This window comes from Chroicocephalus ridibundus, chromosome 5, assembly GCF_963924245.1.
Source record: "Chroicocephalus ridibundus chromosome 5, bChrRid1.1, whole genome shotgun sequence".
In the NCBI taxonomy this organism is placed as follows: domain Eukaryota; kingdom Metazoa; phylum Chordata; class Aves; order Charadriiformes; family Laridae; genus Chroicocephalus; species Chroicocephalus ridibundus.
Window position 1 is genome coordinate 28516956 of NC_086288.1, and position 20649 is coordinate 28537604.

The following is a 20649-nucleotide window of genomic DNA, read 5'->3' on the forward strand; positions in this document are numbered from 1 at the left end:
CACATTCTGAATCAGAGAAGGAGGCTCATGAAAGCAGGCTGGACTAAATGTCTTGTTCTAGCCTAGGAGTACTTCTCAACCCACTTGTCAGTCTAATGCTAATTACTTGAAAAATTGTTCTGTTGCACAAAATGAGAGGATTACTGATATTACAGATATCATGACAAGAAGCTTTGAAGAAAATAAAATAGACTTATCACATTAACGTATTGCTTGTTTAGAAAAAACAGCTGGATCTTGGCGTTCTTCACATGGTACAGACACCTACCGTAGCCCGTTTCTTATTTTACAGGGAAAGCTAAGGCAGAAAAAACCAATAGTACTAGGTGAGAATAATGACACGGCTTAAGAAAGGGTATGTGTGTATTTTTGTCTACTTTATTCAAGCAGTAGGAACAGCAGCGCATGATCGCTTACTCCATTAGTGTAGCCCATCATCCCCATTGCTGTGAGGTGCCCAGAGTACAGCCAGCCTGGATACGCCCTGAAATGCTGCAGTCAAACGTTTGCTGGCGGCACATGTAAAAGGCAGAAGGTGGGAATTGCTCGGTTTCTGACTTAGCTACTGCCATATAGGCTTTCCCTCTTAAGTCTCAGTTCTGATTTTAGCTAAACAAACTGATAATCTATGGTAATTCCTTCCCATTAAGTGGTCTTTCTGACATCACTGCAATGCAGCAAACGTGCCAGTTCAATGGAGCAAATATTTGCTTGGGGACCAAGGCCCGGTGCAACGGAGCTCTGCTCAAGCGGCAGAGCAGGCACGCTCTGCGTGGTACCTCAGCATCCCAGCTTCTCACTCCCCTGACCAGGGAAACCCAGTGGACCTTGGTTTGCTCCTTGTCTGCCTGCTCAGACTGCCTTGTACGGTGCTTCCACTTCTTTCAGGGAAACTTGTAAAACAGATGATCAAGACCCCTGTGAGATCTAAACTCTGTGTACGCTTCATGCAGGGGTGAAAAAGCAGCAGCCCCTAAGGGTGTATTTTTCACAGTGCAGAATAAAGTCTTTACGCTAACTCCTGAGTAGGCTTGTATGGAAGATGATGATGAATGAAAACAGCTGGGGACTTGATGTTCCTTAAAATGTTTGCAGGCTAAAGGGAGAGAGTAAAAGAACTCTACAGGCAGCACAATCTGCTGATGTTATGTCCCCAGCTTCAGCCTAACACTGACAGATTTTAACTTCTGCAATACTCTTCTCTCTAATTCTCAACGAATCCTGCTAAATATGGTTGCAGTGTTTTCTTCTATACTTGAAATAGTATTCTCTTTTTAAAGAAGAAATCAAAATAACCAGAACACAGAGGTAATGCAGGCAGCCTGAATTTTACTGCATAAGGAAGAGAAGGGATACACTCCACAATGTCCCTGATTGGAAAGCACTTTCATTGATAGGCTTTGAAATTTCTGCTGGGTTTTGCAGTGTTGGAGTAATCAGAAATGGAATTACTCTTCCAGTTCAAAGTAAAATTGTTAACACCACTTTACATGCCGCATCTTGCTGAAATGATTTTAGTTGGCAGCAAGTATTCAGTGTGGGTGAGGTCAATGAAAACAAATTCCTGTTTCTGGAATGCCTGGAAATACATATACACGCACTGCTGTACAACTGCCACAGGCTTAGGGAAGACTCCAGCAATTTACTCTTTCATTCCCACTTTCTAATGACTTATGAACTGCTTGAATACAGTAGTGGAATGAAAAAAAAACAGGCAATCTTCCACAGGGATATATTCCATTATTTCTTATGGAAGATAAAGTGAATATTCCTTCAGCAATATTAATATAGCAATTTTTTAAAGGGTGAGAACGACACAGTCCTTCAACTGCGGAAGGATATATATTTTCATATTTTCAGAGCCTCTCTGCCATAGATAAGCTGATTAAAAAGTCGCGGTACTTCTATTGGCAGTACTTCTATTATGCTTTTTTACTTTGCAACCTTCAATAATATCTGTATGATCAGAAAGAGAGTCCTTTTGAATTTTTAATCACATTGTGCCTGGCTAAAGTACCACAGATGCCTGTAGGTCAAAATCTGCAAATTATATGTTGTGACCTGATGTATGCTATATAGTTTTTGTCTACAATTTATCTCCTCTTCTCTCCGTTTCTCAGAATTAAAGGAGGCTGAGAGAACTAATAAGCGATTCAACTTTATTCCCTCTCCTCTCTTCAGTTGCCACAGGACACAGATGAAGTTCTTTGCATGCCCTAAATACATTTTTATGTCTTAGGTAGTAGGATCGCTTTTTAGGAATGTAATGTAACCTCAATATTTCTCCAGGAAAGCAAACTCGGAGAGTAAGAAACTACTGCAGTATTTTGTAGTAGGACATGAAACCAGAAAACAACATTTAAAAAGCGTGACAAAACACAAATTTTGTGGCAAATATGCAAAACTCTGGGAAAATCCCTAACAGAAGGCTTGGAAAGTGAGCGGGATCCAAGGAACTCTGAATTGCCTTTTCTATCTCCATCAGACTAGCTACAGATGTTTCAGGCTGTCTGCCCATGCAGGTAAATAACACTATGACGCTTGAAATGTGGTTATTATGGTTATCACCACAAATAGAAGGGCTAGAAACATTTGAAATCTAAGTCTCTTGGGTATAATTCTGTACCAAGAAGAGCATTTTATAGTCACACGCTGCGCAAGAAACTGTGATGAGTATAAAGGGTCTAGAAAGAGAGAATGAATTTTTTTACAATAGCTGCAGTTTGACAAAAAGAATAGGAATTTGATTTTTCAGAATTAATCAACGTTCTAACACAAAGCCATAATGCTAAGGAACTACAGATAGACTACGAAATTTCAAAAATTGCTCAGTGATTGGCCAATAAGGAGCGATAATTAGAAACACAAGCAATCAAAAGGTAGAAAGAGTTACGTTATGAGAGAGGACAACTCCTATCAGTTAAGAGGCAATGATCAACCAGGATAGGGTTTCTAATTTACATTTTGCTTGACACATTTAAACTATGAGAGACGTTGCCTAATTTGTTGTATTAGCAACATTAGCTCTAAAAATCCAAGAACAGTTTGCCACTATACACTTGTCCTGGTTTCAGCTGGGATAGAGTTAATTTTCTTCCCAGTAGCTGCCCTGGTTTGGATTTAGTATGAGAATAATGTTGATAACATATTGTTTTAGTTGTTGCTAAGTGATGTTTACATTAGTCAAGGACTTTTTCAGCTTCCCATAGAAGCTGAGAGGGAGCTCAGCCGGGCCAAAGGACAAGCTGGGCAAAGGAATATTCCATACCATAGATGTCATGCTCGGTATATGGATGGGGGTTGGCTGGGGGGGCCAGAAATCCACTATCATTGCTTGGGACAGGCTGGGCAACTGATCCTCAGGTGGTGAGCAACTGCATTGCATCATTTTTTTTTGGTATATTCTTGTACCATAATTAGTATTTTCTCTTCCGTTATTGTTCTATTAAACTGTCTTTATCTCAACCCACAAATTGTTTTGTTGGTTGGGTTTTTTTCCTCCTCTTCTCCCTGCCCTACTGAAGGCGGGGGACTGGGGGGTTGGAGGATGGGCAGAGTGAGCGAACGGCTGCGTGGTCCTCGTTGCCAACTGGCGTTAAACCATGACAACACTAGCGATTCAAAGAAAGCTAGACTCACCTACCCTCTGGAAGAATACGTGAGCGAATCATACTTAATACTAACCTACTAACGCAACACTTTCAGCAGAACAGACACAAAGAAGAAAAGACACAGCAAAAAAAATATAAAAAAATCAATAAATATCACTAATTTGAATTCAGTTTGCTTAGGGAAATTCAAGATGCATTTATTCATCAGCTTCATTGAGCTGATGTTCCAAACAAAATTATCTATCACCATGAAGATTTTATTTAGGAAACATTCAAAATTAAAATCCAGGGGAACAAAATCTTTACAGAAACACAAGGCTAAGTGATAATGCAAATTAATTAATACACTAGGGTTGCACTTATTAACACAACTCAGTTGCAAATTACAGTGAGTTTGTAAGATTCCTCCTTGTTCTTAGTAGGTTTTTGCTTCATTCATTTTAGAATTGTCACGCAATTAACTCACGATTAACAGAAGAATGGAGGAGGAGGGGTGAATTGCTAGTTGGGATATGTTGCAGGGAGAGACTTCTATCTTTGCCTACTCAATTTTTTTACCATTATTTAAACCTTTTAACATTTAAACTGTGTGTGCATAGCACCTAGGCAAATAAAACTTGCAAGTTCTGGTAGGGATTAGACTGTAAATTAGATGTAGCACAGCAAGGGATGACAAATACACAGAGAATACTAAGGAAGGAATATAGTAGAATGATGCTTATTATTCAGGAGATGAGAACTCTGCAGATGTTTGTTCACATCTTTTTAGATCTCTTTTTCCTTTTGTCTGTTTTGTTTGCTAACACACATCAGCATGAGGACGAGACAGAGGTCATCAAGGCAATGCTAACCAACAAGTTCTGTGAGAGATGATTAAGGGCCACTCCCAAAATTGATACAAAATATTTCACAGATTTAAGATTAAACCAAAAAATTCTAGTGATTCATAACATGAAATGAACTAAGGAAATGGGACACTGTAATCAGTATGGCCTATTTTATTTTTCCAAGGCAACACAGCTGAGCACAGAACAAAAGCCTCATGACTCTGGTCTAATTAGGTCCAAGCATTGCGGAGAAGGGATGGCTGGGCTGTGCTGTGCAAGGTGACGCAAGCTCAGGTCCCAGCAGCTGTCCTGTCATGGCACCGTGGGTGTCTGAATGCACTTACACTGTCAGAAGACAAGGGGGAAAAGCCTGACCAATTTTAACTGCACTGGTGTGAGAAAACCAGTGACCACATCTAAACTGGCACGGAAGTTCCCATCTGTTCTAAATGTGCTGCCTGACACTCAAGACACCTATGAGAACACACAGCAGTCATTTCACCAGAATAAGGACTAGGTGATGTCAAACGCACTTGCAGAAATGTCAAACCGCCAGGCCATCCCGTTATTTGCAGTGGCCCAATGCATGCTGCCCCAGCTACAGCATCACATCCACTCACCACAACTTACACAGGCTGTTGTCGGCCCCTACCTTCCACAGCCACCTCATTAGTCATTCGAGATTGAAAAAACACAGTTTTCTCCGATCAAAAGTAAAATGACTTTAAATCGAATCACAGTGTAATGACAATGTGAAAACATTAATCCAAAAATAAACACATGCTCACCAGCAATTCTCTTCCCAATTTGCAGTGAGATTCTCAGCCTGTCAAATATGAGCTGAAATCTGTTAGAATCCCAGCAACCTTGGTCAGGGAGGGACCTCAGGAGACTACACAGAGGTGACTCCCCTACACTGAGGCAAGATAATAGAAGTAATACCAGAACCCCTCTGTAAGAAGGGGTAAAGAGCAAGTGAGAAGAACAGGTGCTGGTGGTTAGTGGAAGATACCGTTCAGAAGGCGGTGTCCAGGTACTTCTTGGCGTACCACACCCAATCGAGAGAACTCTCCCACTGTTGCTCTTGTCAGAAATTTTACTTAGTGGATTATGGAAGTTGGAAGGGTTCTAGCGATATATGCAAGAATATTTGCTCCAGCACGTTGAACTCGAGTGCGCTGCTGCAGTCCCATTTTGGTTCAGTAGAGAAAAGCAAAAAGGGGAAGACTCTACATCTGGTTTTCCCAGAAATATTTAGAATATTTTGTTTATATTTAGAATAGTTTGGTTTGCAACCAGGCAGCATCCTATAAATATTTTCTCTCTGTGCACCTTCTTCAGTACATCTTTCAATCTACAAAAGTTAGGATAGCAAAAAATCGGACTGGATGAACCCAGTGGGTGAAGCTAGTATACCATTGCCCAACCAGCTCTGCAAAAACAGTCTAAGTGCTCTAAGACAGCTCAACAGTGGTTCCTAGTACTTTATTCATGGAAAAACACCCTGAAGTTGGGGATACATAATGAAATTCATCTGCAGTGCAGCACTTTATACTCGCTGTAGGAAAGTACTAAAAATCCCTCTGTGGGACATAAATGTTTTGCATGGGCTCCGAGGCTTCACTTTGGAACCCCCTGCTTTAGAGTATTTAAATAATCTGCATAATAAGAATTGCTAAGTCAGGATGCGATCAGCATAGTTCCCAGTAATCAGCCTGGTAAGTTTCCAAGACACTAACAATTCTGTTCTGGATTTTGTTGTTTCGTTTCATTTGGGCTTATGCTGTCTATTCTATACACGAGATATTCTGCCTCCCTAAAAATATCCACTGGCTGCTGCTACTTCTGCATACCCTGTGATTTTGACGGGAAAGGAGAATGAAGTCCCACAGACAGCTACCTTTAAATAGTAAAATGTTTCCAGCGCCCAGATGGGAAGCACGTTCCTTCAGGGATTTGTGAGAGGTTTGCAAAGGAACAAAGGCTACAGCATACCGAGTTTTATTTATGCTGTTGTAGGACAGGTGTCCTGGCTGCAGAGAACCCCTCTCGTACTGGTGGTCTCTGATAAGACATAAATGATCAAACCAGGCCAGTAATGTAGTTCTTAAGCTCGGAGGCAGTCCTGGTAGGTCAGACTTACGAAATGACAGGGAGGCATTACAGAAACTCATGCACCTGTCCCAAGAACACACGGGGGACTTTGGATTCCAGCTCAATTGAAGCTGGTATCAATAGGGAACATTAAAATTGCACTGTAAACTGAAAACACAACAACTTCATACATTCATTTAACAGTTGTTTTGGCAGCACACAATTGAAAAAACACTGAGATAACCTACAAAGGAATACTAAGCACTAGAGGAATGGAAAGGGAGCACACTAGGAGCACGCACCATCTGGACAACAAGCTATTTGGCACCGATTTGCAGTTCCATTGGTTGATGAGCCTTTCACATAGAAGGCAGAATTCTTGCAGTGGTCTAAATTAAAGAACAAATGTAATCTCTGTTTGTAAAAGACACAGTCCGTTTAGCAGTGTTCAATACGGTAGTTTGCACATTCATTAAAATTTGAAAATAGAATAAACAAAACTGAGTAAAAGCGATTAGAACACTTATATTTTAAAGCTTTCAACTCACTCATGTTTCCCAGAATTAATTTGTCAGCAAATTCAGCTCAGATGCCCAAACTGTAAATTGTGGTAGTTTGGTTGTGATAACTTGCATCACCAAGTGACTACTGCCTAGGTTTCAAAGTGTAGATCCTGCTCTGAAAGAGATTCTCAAAACGGGCGTGTGAAGTTCCATGTTTGTTGTCTATAGATCAGCAGTTCCACTATCCCCTCCTGCAGAGCACCAAGTGGTAATCTACACTGTGCAGGCTTTCTGCTGAGTGCAAACTGCAGCTTCCATGTATTTGAGAGCTACTTATTACAAAGAGGGCTATTTGCTTGCTTTCTTTGTTGCTATTCTCACGGAAATGCCACCACTTTTGCTTAAAGGAGAAGATCCTCTTTTGTAACTTCATGGATTTCAATGTGTGGTGAAAGCCCTCATGGGAATTCAGCCACTCAATTTGTCCTGATGGATACAAAACACATATTAAAAAGGAGGCACCAGAATGCAACCCAAGAGGCAAAAGGCATTTCTGCTACACAATGCTTACGCTTATTATTTTTTTTGCCAATAAATGGCCCATGTCTGTGGGTACATAAAGGGCAAAAAGAAATCCACCTCTTGCATCTCTGCCTGGCACTATTCCAACAGCCCCTGCAATCCTTGCAGCACGAAGCTTGTTCTTTCCATGAACTCCCCAAGTACATGGGGATCCCCGTGTGGGAGACTGTGCAGCCTTAACCCAGCCCTTCTCTGTGCACCGTACTCCATTCTCCAATGCCATTTTTTCCCCTGGGACTGGTGCCTTACCCAACACCAGAGGGAAACGGTTCTGAAGACCAATGAGAAATGCGCAGTGAAGACAACCCGTTTCTTACAGGAATATTATTTAATTCGTTTTAGAAGTTAAAGGGTATTTAGCGAACGGAGAGAGAACACAGAGGAGGGAAGAATGCCTCCATAAGTAACTAAAAGTTGGTCTGCGGAACAGGACTTCTCTCTCCAACAAAGCCCCAGTAGCCCCAGACAAATCATTTATGACAGCAGCTGGGCTCGTGACTCCCCGACATTAGGGTGCTGACTAGACACACTAACAATTTAATTTGAAGTTCTGAGCGCTCGTAGTGGCCGCTGAAATCAACGGGATCTCTGCTTTGAATGAGTAAAGTATTACGTAATGCTGTTAATCTCAAGAATGGCATCTTAGTTACTTCATACTGAGCATCCAAAAACTCAGTGGATACAGGACAAAGCAAAGGGTTTATCACCGGAGGGTCTGAAACAACACACTGGACCTAAGGCAGGCACGAGTTATATTTCAAACAAAAATGGGAATGAAAAACACTGAAGAGTTTTGCATCCTATGCTCACCCACTTTAAACACTAGATGAAACAAAATACCTGTGCTAAATAGCAGCACAGGGCTATATACTTTAGGACTGTACTGAAATGTTTGTGGCAGAGAGAAAGAAGTAAACCAGCAAAACTACCTCAATTCTAACTTCGGGATTATTTGACTTTGCAACTTCTACAATGCTCTTTTTAACATAATATACGAAAACAAAACCTGAAACTATCATCAGTTTATTTGAGAGATGAAAAATGTGTATATGCACTAGCCAGAGTAATTTTATTTTACACTGATTAGATGAAATTATAAAGCAATGGCTGCAAACACATGCAGGTTTTACTGATGGATTGGAATGAAAATTTCTGGTTCTTACAGCCGAAACAATCTTTTTTTCCTATTTTAAGCAGTTTTAATGTAATAAACTGGAGACTGGGATATTGCTGGACTGGATGAAGAATTTTTTAACCACTGTGGAGCAGGACAAAAATCGCCAATCCAAGTAGCAAGAAAAATCAGCTGAAGATATATCACTTCTGTCTAAAATTTCACTCTCTCTCTCAGAAATCCCTGCACAAAACAGGAGAGTGACAAACCCCAGATTTGGAACTAGCAGGACGGCCAGGCGAAACAGAGGCCCGAGGGGTCAACTGAAGCGTTCTTGAAGCACTTCCACTTTTCTCATTAATTATATAAGTAAGTGAACTTGAGCCAGAGGCCGATTCCACAGAACACAGGAAATTAATTTGTCTACCACTGCCTGCTTATAAAAGCAAAACTAAAAACCTTGGGGGTGCATGTCTGTCCGTCTGTCTGTCTATCTATCTAGTGTAAAAGAACCACAGTCCCATCAAATCAGTTCCTCTGACAGTCTCTTCCGTGCTGAGCAGTTAGGGTAGACAAAGCAGAAACACTCTAGTGCAATAAAAGACAGCGAAAGCGATCTCCCAAATAATGCATCTTCACAGTAAGGGTTTTCAAGTCACTGGCCTGTCTACGATGCTGGAGTACCAAGATTTGAGACACTGCCCTAGCAATCTCAGCAAAAGCAGCCATTTCAGGACTTCTGCAGTTGTAACAGGCCCCTGTACACGTCCGTTCTTGGATTACACTCGAACTACTGCAATGATTCATCCTTATACCTCCTGAACATGCTGAAGAAAGAGCAACTAAATGATGAACGCATTAGCCTACGCATTCTGGCCCTCACCTGGAGTTACACAGCCTGGAGGAAGAGAGCTAGCTAGGAAGAATAAAATAAATCACTGACTGAAATAGGCATGAAAAAGGACGTGGTTCCTCTGTATTCGGTAGGATGATCTGGGCAGTATTAATCATGTTTTGGTGCCAAACATGCGCCGGATGGAGTAAGCAATTTGCTGGTGTCCTTTCCTAGCCTGGCTTCCTACCATTTATTCTCATGCATATTCTTATACATTGGCAGTTTTTTGTAGAGGAGGCTGGAAATGCAGGCGGTATGGATTTTGAGGCTTACACAGATATCTCTGCAGTGGGTTCACAGAAATTCCTTTTGTTGTTTTGAAATTTGACTTCAGTCTGAATTGGACTACAAGATACCTGAAATCTCTTCCAGTCTCACATTTCCATAAGTAAGCTCAAAAGAGTCTCCCGCTTTTCACAGAAATGGTAAAAGGACATAACCCTTCCTCAGGTGGCCATTTCTAGCATCTTGCATTGGAGAAAGAATATTTGAAAGAGGAGTTCTCACACAGGCATTTCTCCCTGCTGTTCTGACCAGAAAAAGTAAAATATGGCTAAAATCTCTTTCTTAGAATTAAGTAAATACATTTTGGTAAAGGAATTGAAAGGAAAGGTGATTCCAATAGCACATTCTGTATAACACTGTTAAAACAGACACACTCACAGCTAGCCCAGTGATTCCTCATTTTCCATCATATTGTCATAATTTTTGTAAAATTGAACCAAAAAAGTGATGCTGAGATGCAAATTGAAAATTAACATTAGTCAGAGATGTTCTCAGCTCATTTGAAAGGCGAGAATAAGTTGACTGAATCAACCAATTTGTTGGTTTGAAAGTATGAACAAGGATCTTTTTAAAAAAATACTATTCATCAAATAGAAGAGACATGTCTATGTTCTACCAGCAAATATTTACAAAGCAGGAGCACTAACCTTGCACTATATAGGGAGTGTTCTCCTCTCTGACCAGCGAACATACGGGACGAGGGGCAGGGGCTGGCGGCCTGTTCATGATAAAAGACCTGCGTTCTTTCCTTTTCTCCTCCTCAGCCAGTATGAAATCGTACACAGATTCATCCAGTTTCGCAAAAGTATACGGGTGTTCCTCCTCACTGTCCCCCTCGCATGTATATTTGTCTTCTCTGTAGTACGCTGTTATGAGTCCATCACCACGTTCTCTTTCACTTCTGTCCTCCACAAAATTCCTCTCTGAAAAGCAAGGAATTGTGTTCCATATATAGGGTAAAGGAAGGGGATTAGGACTTAAAGCTTTAGAATTTTCCAAAGTAACTCAGAAACCTAATTTCGCTTCTAACCAAAATCGCTTGGATTTTCAGAGGCTTCTGATCATCTAAGTCAGTACAGAGGACGTCCCAAAGGAACAATCCCAACTTCAGGGCCTCCTCTTGATTTCACATCAGATTATCAAAAATAGATGCTTAGCTATTAGCCCCAAAATAAATGAGCTTATTTAAAAGAAATACTGAGTGCTCCAGTTGCTCCTACAGGAGTCACACAAATACATTCTTTAATGGTGAAGCCAAGTAAGTGCTATCTGTGGCCCCTGGCATTCGGGAAAGTCAGGCTATTTGTTAGCTGTTCCATCAATGACTTAAAAATTGAAACTTATTTTAGAAAATGTTGGGGTTTGTTTTTCCTACCTCTTCAGTGTCCCACTTGGTTTTGTGGGCTTTACTAAGATGTACTGAAGGACAAGGCGAAAAAAAAAGCCCCTTACAGTGGAGGCTGTATTTCATATATATTCATAGTACAATTACTCAGTGTAATTACAATTACATAGTACATATATTTCATAGTACAATTACTCAGAACTTGCTTTCCTTTAGCTTTTACATTCTACAGCATTAAAAGGAATCAATGAATTTCCCGATATCTGTCTTTAAAAAACACACAAACTACTAAGAGTTGGAAGTTGCTACTGAGGCTAGTGTTCCCATAAACGTTTACAACTTCCTTGTGCTGACTACCCATCTTTCCTGCAAAATCAGGAATTTTCCTGCCTGGAATTCTTGTACTGAGTCATGTTTTCCTCATGTTGTAATCTACTGCCTGTACATGTGTATCTGCTAAACTAGGCTGTGTTTTCAATACTTCAGCTGCTATTTAAAGAACTGTTTTATCTGCTTATGGGTTCAGAGGAGCTAAACACCCTTTCTAAGTGGGATACATTTATAAATGGGATGTGTAATTTATAGATGGGATGTATTATTAATACGTGCTATGAACATGTATTCTGGATAAGATATAAAAATGTTTTAAAGCAACAAGTGGGATTAATACACCTGCTGTATTTAAGATGAAAACTATTTTGTTTCCATATCGCTATAAAAGTTCTGTTTCTTTCTCTGTAGGATATTCTTTCTTTTAACTCCCACAGGGGGCACTCTCATGCCACTGCCAAAACAAAGACGCCAAGAAGAGGTGACTTGCCTTTTAGGTATTCCACAGCAACGCCTAAAGCAAGTGGCTGACCGAAAATATTCGTTAGAGCTCCTCCTTGAAAGCAAGCATCATCCCCATTTAGAGGAATTCTGATACCCCTCGACCCATTCCCCAACGATGAAACCAAGGCTAACACTTCAGGAAAATTCACAGCATGCTTTAAAGGAACTATTCACACAGGTTTTTAGATGAACTCTGCCTTACCAGCACAGGAGTCAGCACAGGACAGACACCACATAGCTGAGAAACTTTCTCTGCTGGTACCCACATACTGACAACCAGCACTTGGCAGAGAGGGGCTTACTTGATGGTATAGCCACATGAGAACTATTCCAAGACGAGCATTTAGATCAAACCTACACTAACAAATCCTGTATGCCAAACCTGACCCTTCTTTTATGCACACGTATAGTTGCAGTTCAGTATTTCAGGGGAAGCAAAATGCATCTTTATCGTTAATTTTATTCTGCCCCGCTTTCTCTTAGAATCCACCTATGACTTTCTGCATACAGCCAGCTGCTTCTTTCACAGCAGAAACCAGGATGAAAACCTACCTGTAGCAGGCTATAAGGCTAGAAAGCTATTTCTATCTACTTCCGTGAACTTCAAAGTGCCTGGTGATGGTAATTTAAGACTCTAATAGGTTATGCCACGTTTAAAAACAGAGTTAGCAGTAATAAGCAGTGGAGAAACTGAGAAGCAGTTTATGTGCACACTTATCAGTAGCGTCCATGATAAATAAGAATTTGTTTTTTCTCTATGTGACTATTTAAGACTGGTATTTAAGCTTGAATTCTTTTGCATACTTATTTTTCCCAATGAGAAAAAATGATAATCATCCCCTCTGAAATACAGGCAAATAGTCTTTTGGGCTTCTCATCAGTTGAATCAAACTACAACACTAAATTTTAGATTTTTACTCTGGGGCAGAAGTATTAAAAAAAAAAAAAGGCAAAGCATTTCATTACACAGTTTCTCCCTCTCTTTTCGAACTGCAAAACAATATTTTTTTTTTATTTCTAACCACAATATTGTCTAAAATGTAATAAAATACTATGTTACTTCTCTCCACACAGTCACTTTCTATTAATTCTACCTGTGAAATTCCAAGCTGCACTAAATCAAGATAGTATTTAATATTTTTAAATGTTAAATTCTTAAATCAACTTGACGAAAACACAAGCTTAATCATTTGTTTCAAGCCTCTCTTGTAAATCAAATGCATCATGTATTTGGCAGCTCTCTAAGATGGGCAGTGTGAGGAAAACCTGAAACCTAAAGCCCGCAGCCCATACTCCAGTATTAGCTGACAATACCTGGTCATAGAATCATAGAATCGTCTAGGTTGGAAGGGACCTTTAAGATCATCAAGTCCAACCATTAACCTAACACTGACATCATCATCACTGAACCATGTCATTAAGCACCACATCTACCCGTCTTTTAAATACCTCCAGGGATGGTCATGAATATCTTGATGTCGCAAAGTTCATATGCACATGCTTGCTTTGCAGCATTAGGGCAAGACTGCCTAGCTACTGCCGTTGGAAGAAGTGAGCACACATGATCTCTACAGCAGCACCTAGCCTGCACTTGCATATGTTTCTATCTGGGGGTATTTTCCTCCCAAGACCGTACCTTGTGATAAATTGTGTAGATTGTCCTGTCTGAGGATGCCAGGCAGATTTCGAGGGGGAGGAGGAGGTGGCCTCTTACAGAAAAAGCAGCCTCTTCTGTTCTCTTCGAGATCATCAGGTATGCTGGCATACAAATTGTCGGGACTGCTGTGGAAGCTGTATGAATCTTCCTCTTCTTGATCTTCATGTTCTGTCTCCTCTCTGCTGTCTTCCACATCATCGTTCTTTTCCTCTTCCACCTCAGCTTCTTGTTGGCATCTTGATCCAATTCCGTATTGATCTCCTGGGTTCTGCTTGGCTTTTGATGCTAAAGAATGCATTATTTTATTTAAAATTTGCCATCTGGAAACATTTCCTGTTTCAAGCATTCCCACAGAAGCAAGACAACGGCTAATAAAACTTTTATGAACTGATACAGTAGGAAAGCTGTCAAATACATACCATCAGTGAACAGCTTTTTAAATATTTACCAAATCAACAGTGGAAGTTTTTATTGTATCTTGCTGCTCTGATACACACCATCTTTGTACACGCAATGTTAAACTTTTCTAGAGTTGCTGTCAGAATGAAATCACACACACTTACCTTGCTTCCATAATTGGTATTACGTGACTTTCAATGCAGCACAGCGCAACACTTAGTAAAATAAAGCCGTTGCTCACACAGTTGTGTAACTTGTTTTTGTACAATGGGGTTTGGGTGCTTATTTAAATCTCTCTAAAATGAAATAAACATTGCCCTTGGGAGACGTAGCTGTACTCCTGTAGAAATGGAGCTCTTCTGCCTTTAGTGGCCTGCAGACCACAGAACAAGAATATAGTGAAGGGATGTGAAAGCGTACATTTTAATCACCATGTACAGCATCAAGTTTGGGTAGTCAACCTCAGGAACATAAGAGTAAACTAGACAAGTCCGTCAGCAGACTTACAGTCAATGCATAGCAGGTCATACTGAGCCCTTGAGGTCGGCTTCCATTCTGAGTTATCCTTTGGTGATGCCTTTCTTTCACCACTGATTCAAATGGGAGGTTAGGGCATTTATCTGGCTAACATGGCCAGCTGTTACAATCACGGTTCTTCCATGTGTCCACCCTAAGGTGTTCCCATATACAGCGTGACAGAGACAGTGAAAATGTGTCAGGGCTAACCAGGTTTCTAGTTCACATTTTCAGAGTGTCTGTCATCTACCTAGGTGTGCTAGGGCAACTGGTTTAAACCTAGCAAACAAGAAACAACCTTTCCATACAGAATATGAGACAGTTCAAAAGATAAAACTGTCAACAAACAGATAAGATAGAAACAGGATAAAGTTTAGCTTTATCGATCCATGATACTGTAAAACTTATGCAAAATATATGCCATCAGTAAATGCAAAAAGCAACCTCATTTGCAGTTTTCAAGGGGAATGCAGATGACCGCATAGATTATGAACAAGCTTGTCATCAATCTGTGCTTAGATTTATGAACATCAAGCTGCAAAATGTCTACTCTCTGTGCCTCCACACAGCAGTTGGCCGCACCTGTGGCAGTGCCTCCCCTTACATAAAGGCTGTTCTCTGAGAACTTGGAGAATTCAGATGTTTTCCAGGTTCAGAGCAGAGATCACGAATTTCCAGAAATTACCAGGAGGGGTCGTTGTACTGAGGCCTGTCTTACTGAGTGATGGCTTTGTTATCACAACTGAATCCCTCACCCGCCTTACCCCTTTCTCCTAGGACACCTGCCCTCCCTGGAAATTGCGGTAACATGTGGAAATGAAAGTATTAAAATAATTTGCCCCCTCTGGTTGTCCATAATACTACTCACTCAATACAGCACATGCTTTGTTACCAACAAAGTTGTCTAACAACATGACTTACTCACGGCTGGTTGAGTTTCTGAGCCTAACATAAGCACGTAAGTGTCATCGTCTTCTGCTTCCTCACAATAGGTGAAATTATCTGCTGTATTAACCTAGAAAGAAAAATAAAGGAGAACATTTGTTTTGGTGACATCATCTCCTACCTTCACACACTGCTATCGATATAATATTCAACATCCTACTAAGGGGAAAGCGGAGACAGAAACATCATGCGTTTGCAACTACGTAGTGGTATACGTACTATGGGCAAAAAGAACGCGTATATCTGGGTACACATAAAGGACACAAGGTTCTGCCACGAAGCGATATCCGAGTTTGCATAGCAAGGACTGAAGCTAATTGATCTTTCCTTAGCACTGTGCTGGGCTGTCCAGACAGCTCCCAACTCTGCTCCCAGCTGTGAAGCACTCACAGGTAATGAGGAAGATCAGTAACAGAAAATCAGAAAGTCTATAGGGACATTACTGAATAGCTCGCGGGTGCACAGAGTGCAAGAAAACTTTGGAGAGCTCATTACAAACAGTTTGCATACCCTCGTGGTTGGTACCAAAAACCACACATGCACTGAAAAACAAGAAATGGGACTGCAAAGCATTTTAGCAGTTCTACCTCAGTGCCCAAAAAAGTGGCAAAGCCTTGTTTCTTGTTCCTCTAGAAACCTGTTATGTTCACCCAGAGCTATTCAAAATTAGCCTCAGAAGAGTCAGAACAATCAGTTCCCTAAAATGTTATCAACGTATTTCTTCAAGCAGAAGAGATGCAAACTTCTGCTCACCCACAGCCGCTAACAGCAAACTCGTAACACAACTACAGACAGTTCTGTTGTCTTAAAATATATAACACACACTTGTTAACTGCTGATTTTCAGAAACAACGGGAATTTCAAAAGGTGACAGTTTTTTTCAAGGAACCCAACAGGACCTCGATTCCCATGTAAGTATAACATGAAACTATCCTGCACAGGCACAACACAGCCCTCAATAATCATTCAGGAATTTTGAATCACAAAATGTTAACTCTGGGTGTTTGACCAAACCAACCCCAAAGCAGGTATGGAAACAGCGTGGTCCATATATCATCCAGTCTGCAAGATTAATCACAAGCAGATCAGGGGACAGTGAAGTCAAGAGGAAGAACTGATGAGTGGTTATACCCTTCTGCATGGTGCAGAAACTGATTCCCATGAGCCCATGCCAGACTCTCAAGTTTGTTCCTAGTATCCTGCTGCCTCCTAGCATCCACAGCCACTGTCTCAGGGACAGAGTCCTCAGGCCTTAAATTAATATCACTGTGTGAAACGAGAAAAAATTTAGAGAAATAGGTTTTTTTTTCTGGGGAACTGAGAAGGCCTTCTTCCCTCCTGCTCTTGTACACAGTCATCTCATGAATGCCAGTCTTAAGACAGTGCAGCCATCAGGCTGTGCATCAGGTGCCTCCCTGGCCCACTTTGCTTTGCTGCTTTAAGGATACATCTGGATGTCCACAAAGGAGATCAAGAGATGATGGACAACGAGAAGGTCAATACCTCAACGAGGTACTCAATAACTTTTTTTCCTCAGTCTTCACTGGCAACCTCTTTTCCCACACCTCTTGAGTGGATGGACCATAAGGCAGGGACTGGGGGAGCAAAGTCCCTCCCACCATATGAGAAGATCAGCTGCTTGACCACCTGAGAAACCTGGACATACAGAAACCTATGGGACTTCATGAGATGCTGAGGGAATTGGCTGATGCAGAGAGAGTTTCCAAGCCATTCTCTATGATATTTGAAAAGTCACGGCAGTCAGGTGAAGTCCCTGGTGACTGGAAAAGGGGAAAGACTGCACCCATTTTTAAAAAGGGTAGAAAGGATGACCCTGGGAACTTCTGACCTGTCAGCCTCACCTCTGTGCCTGGGAAGCTCATGAAACAGATCCTCCCAGAAGCTATGCTAAGGCACACGGAGGACAGGGAGGTGATTCAAGACTGCCAGCATGGCTTCACCAAGGGCAAGTCCAGTAATTAAAGAGGGCCTACAGGAAAGATGAGGACAAACTTTTTAGCAGGGCCTGTAGCAATAGGACAAGGGGTAATAGTTTTAAACTGAAAGAGGGTAGATTTAGACTAGATATAAGGAAGAGTGCTTATGCACACAAACCTGAACTTTAAAGTCTTTTGAGTCTGTCTGTCTGAAAATGGCGCTTTGATTTACACTGAGATTTCTTATGGATGTCAAGCCTCCTTCCAAAGGAAGAACTAGATTTATTGGAAACCAGTATTACCAAAAAAGGTATAAAAAAGTTGTTGTCAGCACAGAACTGCTCACAACAGACTACTGAAAAGGGGTTTGAAGGTTTGAAACTCTAGTTTGCGAGTTAGCAGTAAGATTTCCTTACCTCAAGATGCAACAGGAATGTTGGAATGAATTGAAAGTCCTCTGAGAGACTGATGACGTTTCAAGTTCTAAGATTAAATGCCACCTCTTAACATCAAAAGGTAGATACTTAATTTTCTTTCAGTTATGTATTTTAACTGTCTTGATTAAGGTTCGTGTCAAACTGAAGACTTTCAAAAAGGCCAAGTTTTTGAATAGCTTCAAAGCTGTCCCTCTTATACAAAGCCTGAATTGATTTACCTCAGTTATTTACTCAGGAATGCCATTAGCAAGATTATTATAACCATTTTGTCAGCATTTTTTGCAATGCTCTTCTGAAAAGCTATCCTTTTTAAGACACGTTTTCTAAAGATTTCCTCCTTCTTATACAAAGGATTTTCTTCCTCCTCAAAAAAAAAATCTATCTCCAATGAATATGGAATATGTACTGAAAGGGAATCTTCCCCCGTGGCAAGGGCCCACACCATTAAAATTTGGTGCATTGTATATTCTTGTACAGTGAGGAGTGAAACATTAAAGAATTCAGAGGAATTTAACCCAACATCAATATTGTATCAAGGTATGGCAAGAGCGAGAAGCACCTGGACATCAGCACTTCATTTATAAAGAGTAACTTACATGTAAATATATCAACCACAGCTTACATTAGGCTTTATGTATAAGATATAAATGGATATACGTATATATAAATACATCCATACCTTATACTCCTAGAAACAAAGTAAGACAGAACTCCTTATGGTACATTGCTCAACAGCTTTCAAAATCAGATCTTCATGCTTAAATTGGGCCTGGGACAATGCTTAGGCTAATAATTCATTAATTCATATGATTCTTATGTGCTTGATTCCATTGTCTTCCAATTATCTCCTTATTAGTTGTCCTTTTCTTCCAGAAAATTGGTCCTTAATAAGATGAAATTCAACTGTGTATCTCTCTCTCTCTTTTTTACATTGAATAACTACATCGCTTGCGAGTCTAAATTCATACACACATCCCTATTTCATCTTATTGTACTGGTATTTCTTAACAAAAAAAATAAATTAAATGTATGTAACAGAGGCTTCCATGTCTGTGTTGTAATTTGGGCATTCATGCTTTCTCCTACGTCCTTAGTTTTTCTGGACTGCAGCCATTAGGAAAATTGCTGAAGAAAATCCTTACCGTTGTTTGTAAAATTCTCATTGATCCTTTTGATAAGACATTCTCTTTAGTTAGGGCTGAATTAAAAAAGAATTATTATTCCATGGAAGTTAGCTCCCTGATGTGATATAGGGTAGCTCATAGAAGTGCACTGAAAATTATAATGCTTGTATGGACTAACAAAGAGTTGCTTGTTTAGGTTTAAATATCAAGTACAGCATTAAAATGCTGACATGGGCTCGACAGTTTTGTGCCTCTGACTTGACAAATCTGTCATCCCTTCTGTTAATCATCCTCCCATTCCTTGCAGACTTTGTCTTCTCAAGTCACAGCTCTGTGCTGTCCAGTGTCATTGTATCGGATAGCTCACGTGCTGCCTTGGCAAACTCCGTAAATCTGAACAAGGCACATCATTGCAGAACCACTTACAATGCTAAAGGAAGTGTATATTCTGTGGGGCTCTGCAGTGAATCTTTCCATTAAACACTGGAACTTAGACTATTTCCTTCCCTACATGTAAGTCAGACTCTGCCATGTCTACCAGGATATACTTCGCAGCATTCTCTCCAGATATCCTCTGCTTCAGGATGAAATGATGGGTTTGTATCCTGTGTAAAAGATGCTTGAAGAACATCCTGTGTTCCTTCCTTGAGATGAGATTTTCTCTCCTGAAAGTCAGTGCATTCCTGGCTGAGCTAGGTGATCCCCTTCTTATTTTCAGTACAAGTTATCTTTTCTTGTAGCCAGTATACCCAGTAGAAGAGCAGAAAAAAGGCAGCTCCCCGCAGTCAGCCTCACAAAGCCCATAATTTATAGGATTACTGCAGGCCACACCTAAATTTTAATTCTAATCTTAATTCTAATTCAATTTTCACACCTGAGTCAGTCCATCTGCCTACCAGTTTTCTTCATTAAGCCTTTTTCTGGGAGAAGCAAGACTTCAAACACTAGATTAAACTGAAGGTGCTGCCTTTAATTTGCTTAGGACAAAGACTATCTGATCTTCTTCTGGACTCTAGGGCATTTCCAGTTGACTGCTGGATAGCCTTTGGGCTAGCTATCAGACATCAGGCAATGTGCCCTTGTTGCCAAGATGGTCAACGGAATTCTGGGCTGCATAGGGAAGAGTGTGGCCGGTAGGTCGAAGGAGGTCATTCTCCCCCTCTACTCTGCACTGGTGAGGCCACAACTGGAATACTGTGTCCAGCTCTGGGCTCCCCAGTTCAAAAGGGACAGGGAACTACTGGAGAGAGTCCAGCGTAGGGCAACTAAGATGACTGAGGGACTGGAGCATCTCCCTTATGAGGAAAGGCTGAGAGAGCTGGGACTCTTTAGCCTGGAGAAGAGAAGGCTGAGGGGAGACCTTTTTCATGTTTACAAGTATCTAAAGGGTGGGTTGAAGGAGGATGGAGCCAGACTCTTTTCCGTGGTTCCCAGTGACAGGACGAGGGGTAACGGGCACCAGCTGGAACATAGGAAGTTCTGATCAAATACATGAAAAAACTTCTTTACGGTGAGGGTGACAGAGCACTAGAACAGGCTGCCCA

At 40.9% G+C, this 20649-nt stretch overlaps 1 protein-coding gene across 6 annotated transcripts in view; it reads right to left on the reverse strand.

Moving 5' to 3' along the window:
- The window catches only part of BANK1 (B cell scaffold protein with ankyrin repeats 1), a 160790-nt gene that overhangs the window by 13478 nt on the left and 126663 nt on the right, over nt 1-20649 (reverse strand). For 4 of the 6 annotated variants that reach the window (XM_063336896.1, XM_063336895.1, XM_063336894.1 and 1 more), the window contains 3 exons: nt 15584-15677; nt 13727-14032; nt 10559-10834 (listed from right to left, as the gene is read on the reverse strand). In XM_063336896.1, coding sequence (XP_063192966.1) covers nt 10559-10834; nt 13727-14032; nt 15584-15677 — 676 coding nt within the window. The remainder of the gene's footprint in view (nt 1-10558; nt 10835-13726; nt 14033-15583; nt 15678-20649) is intronic. The other 2 variants (XM_063336899.1, XM_063336897.1) reach the window with 1 other exon arrangement.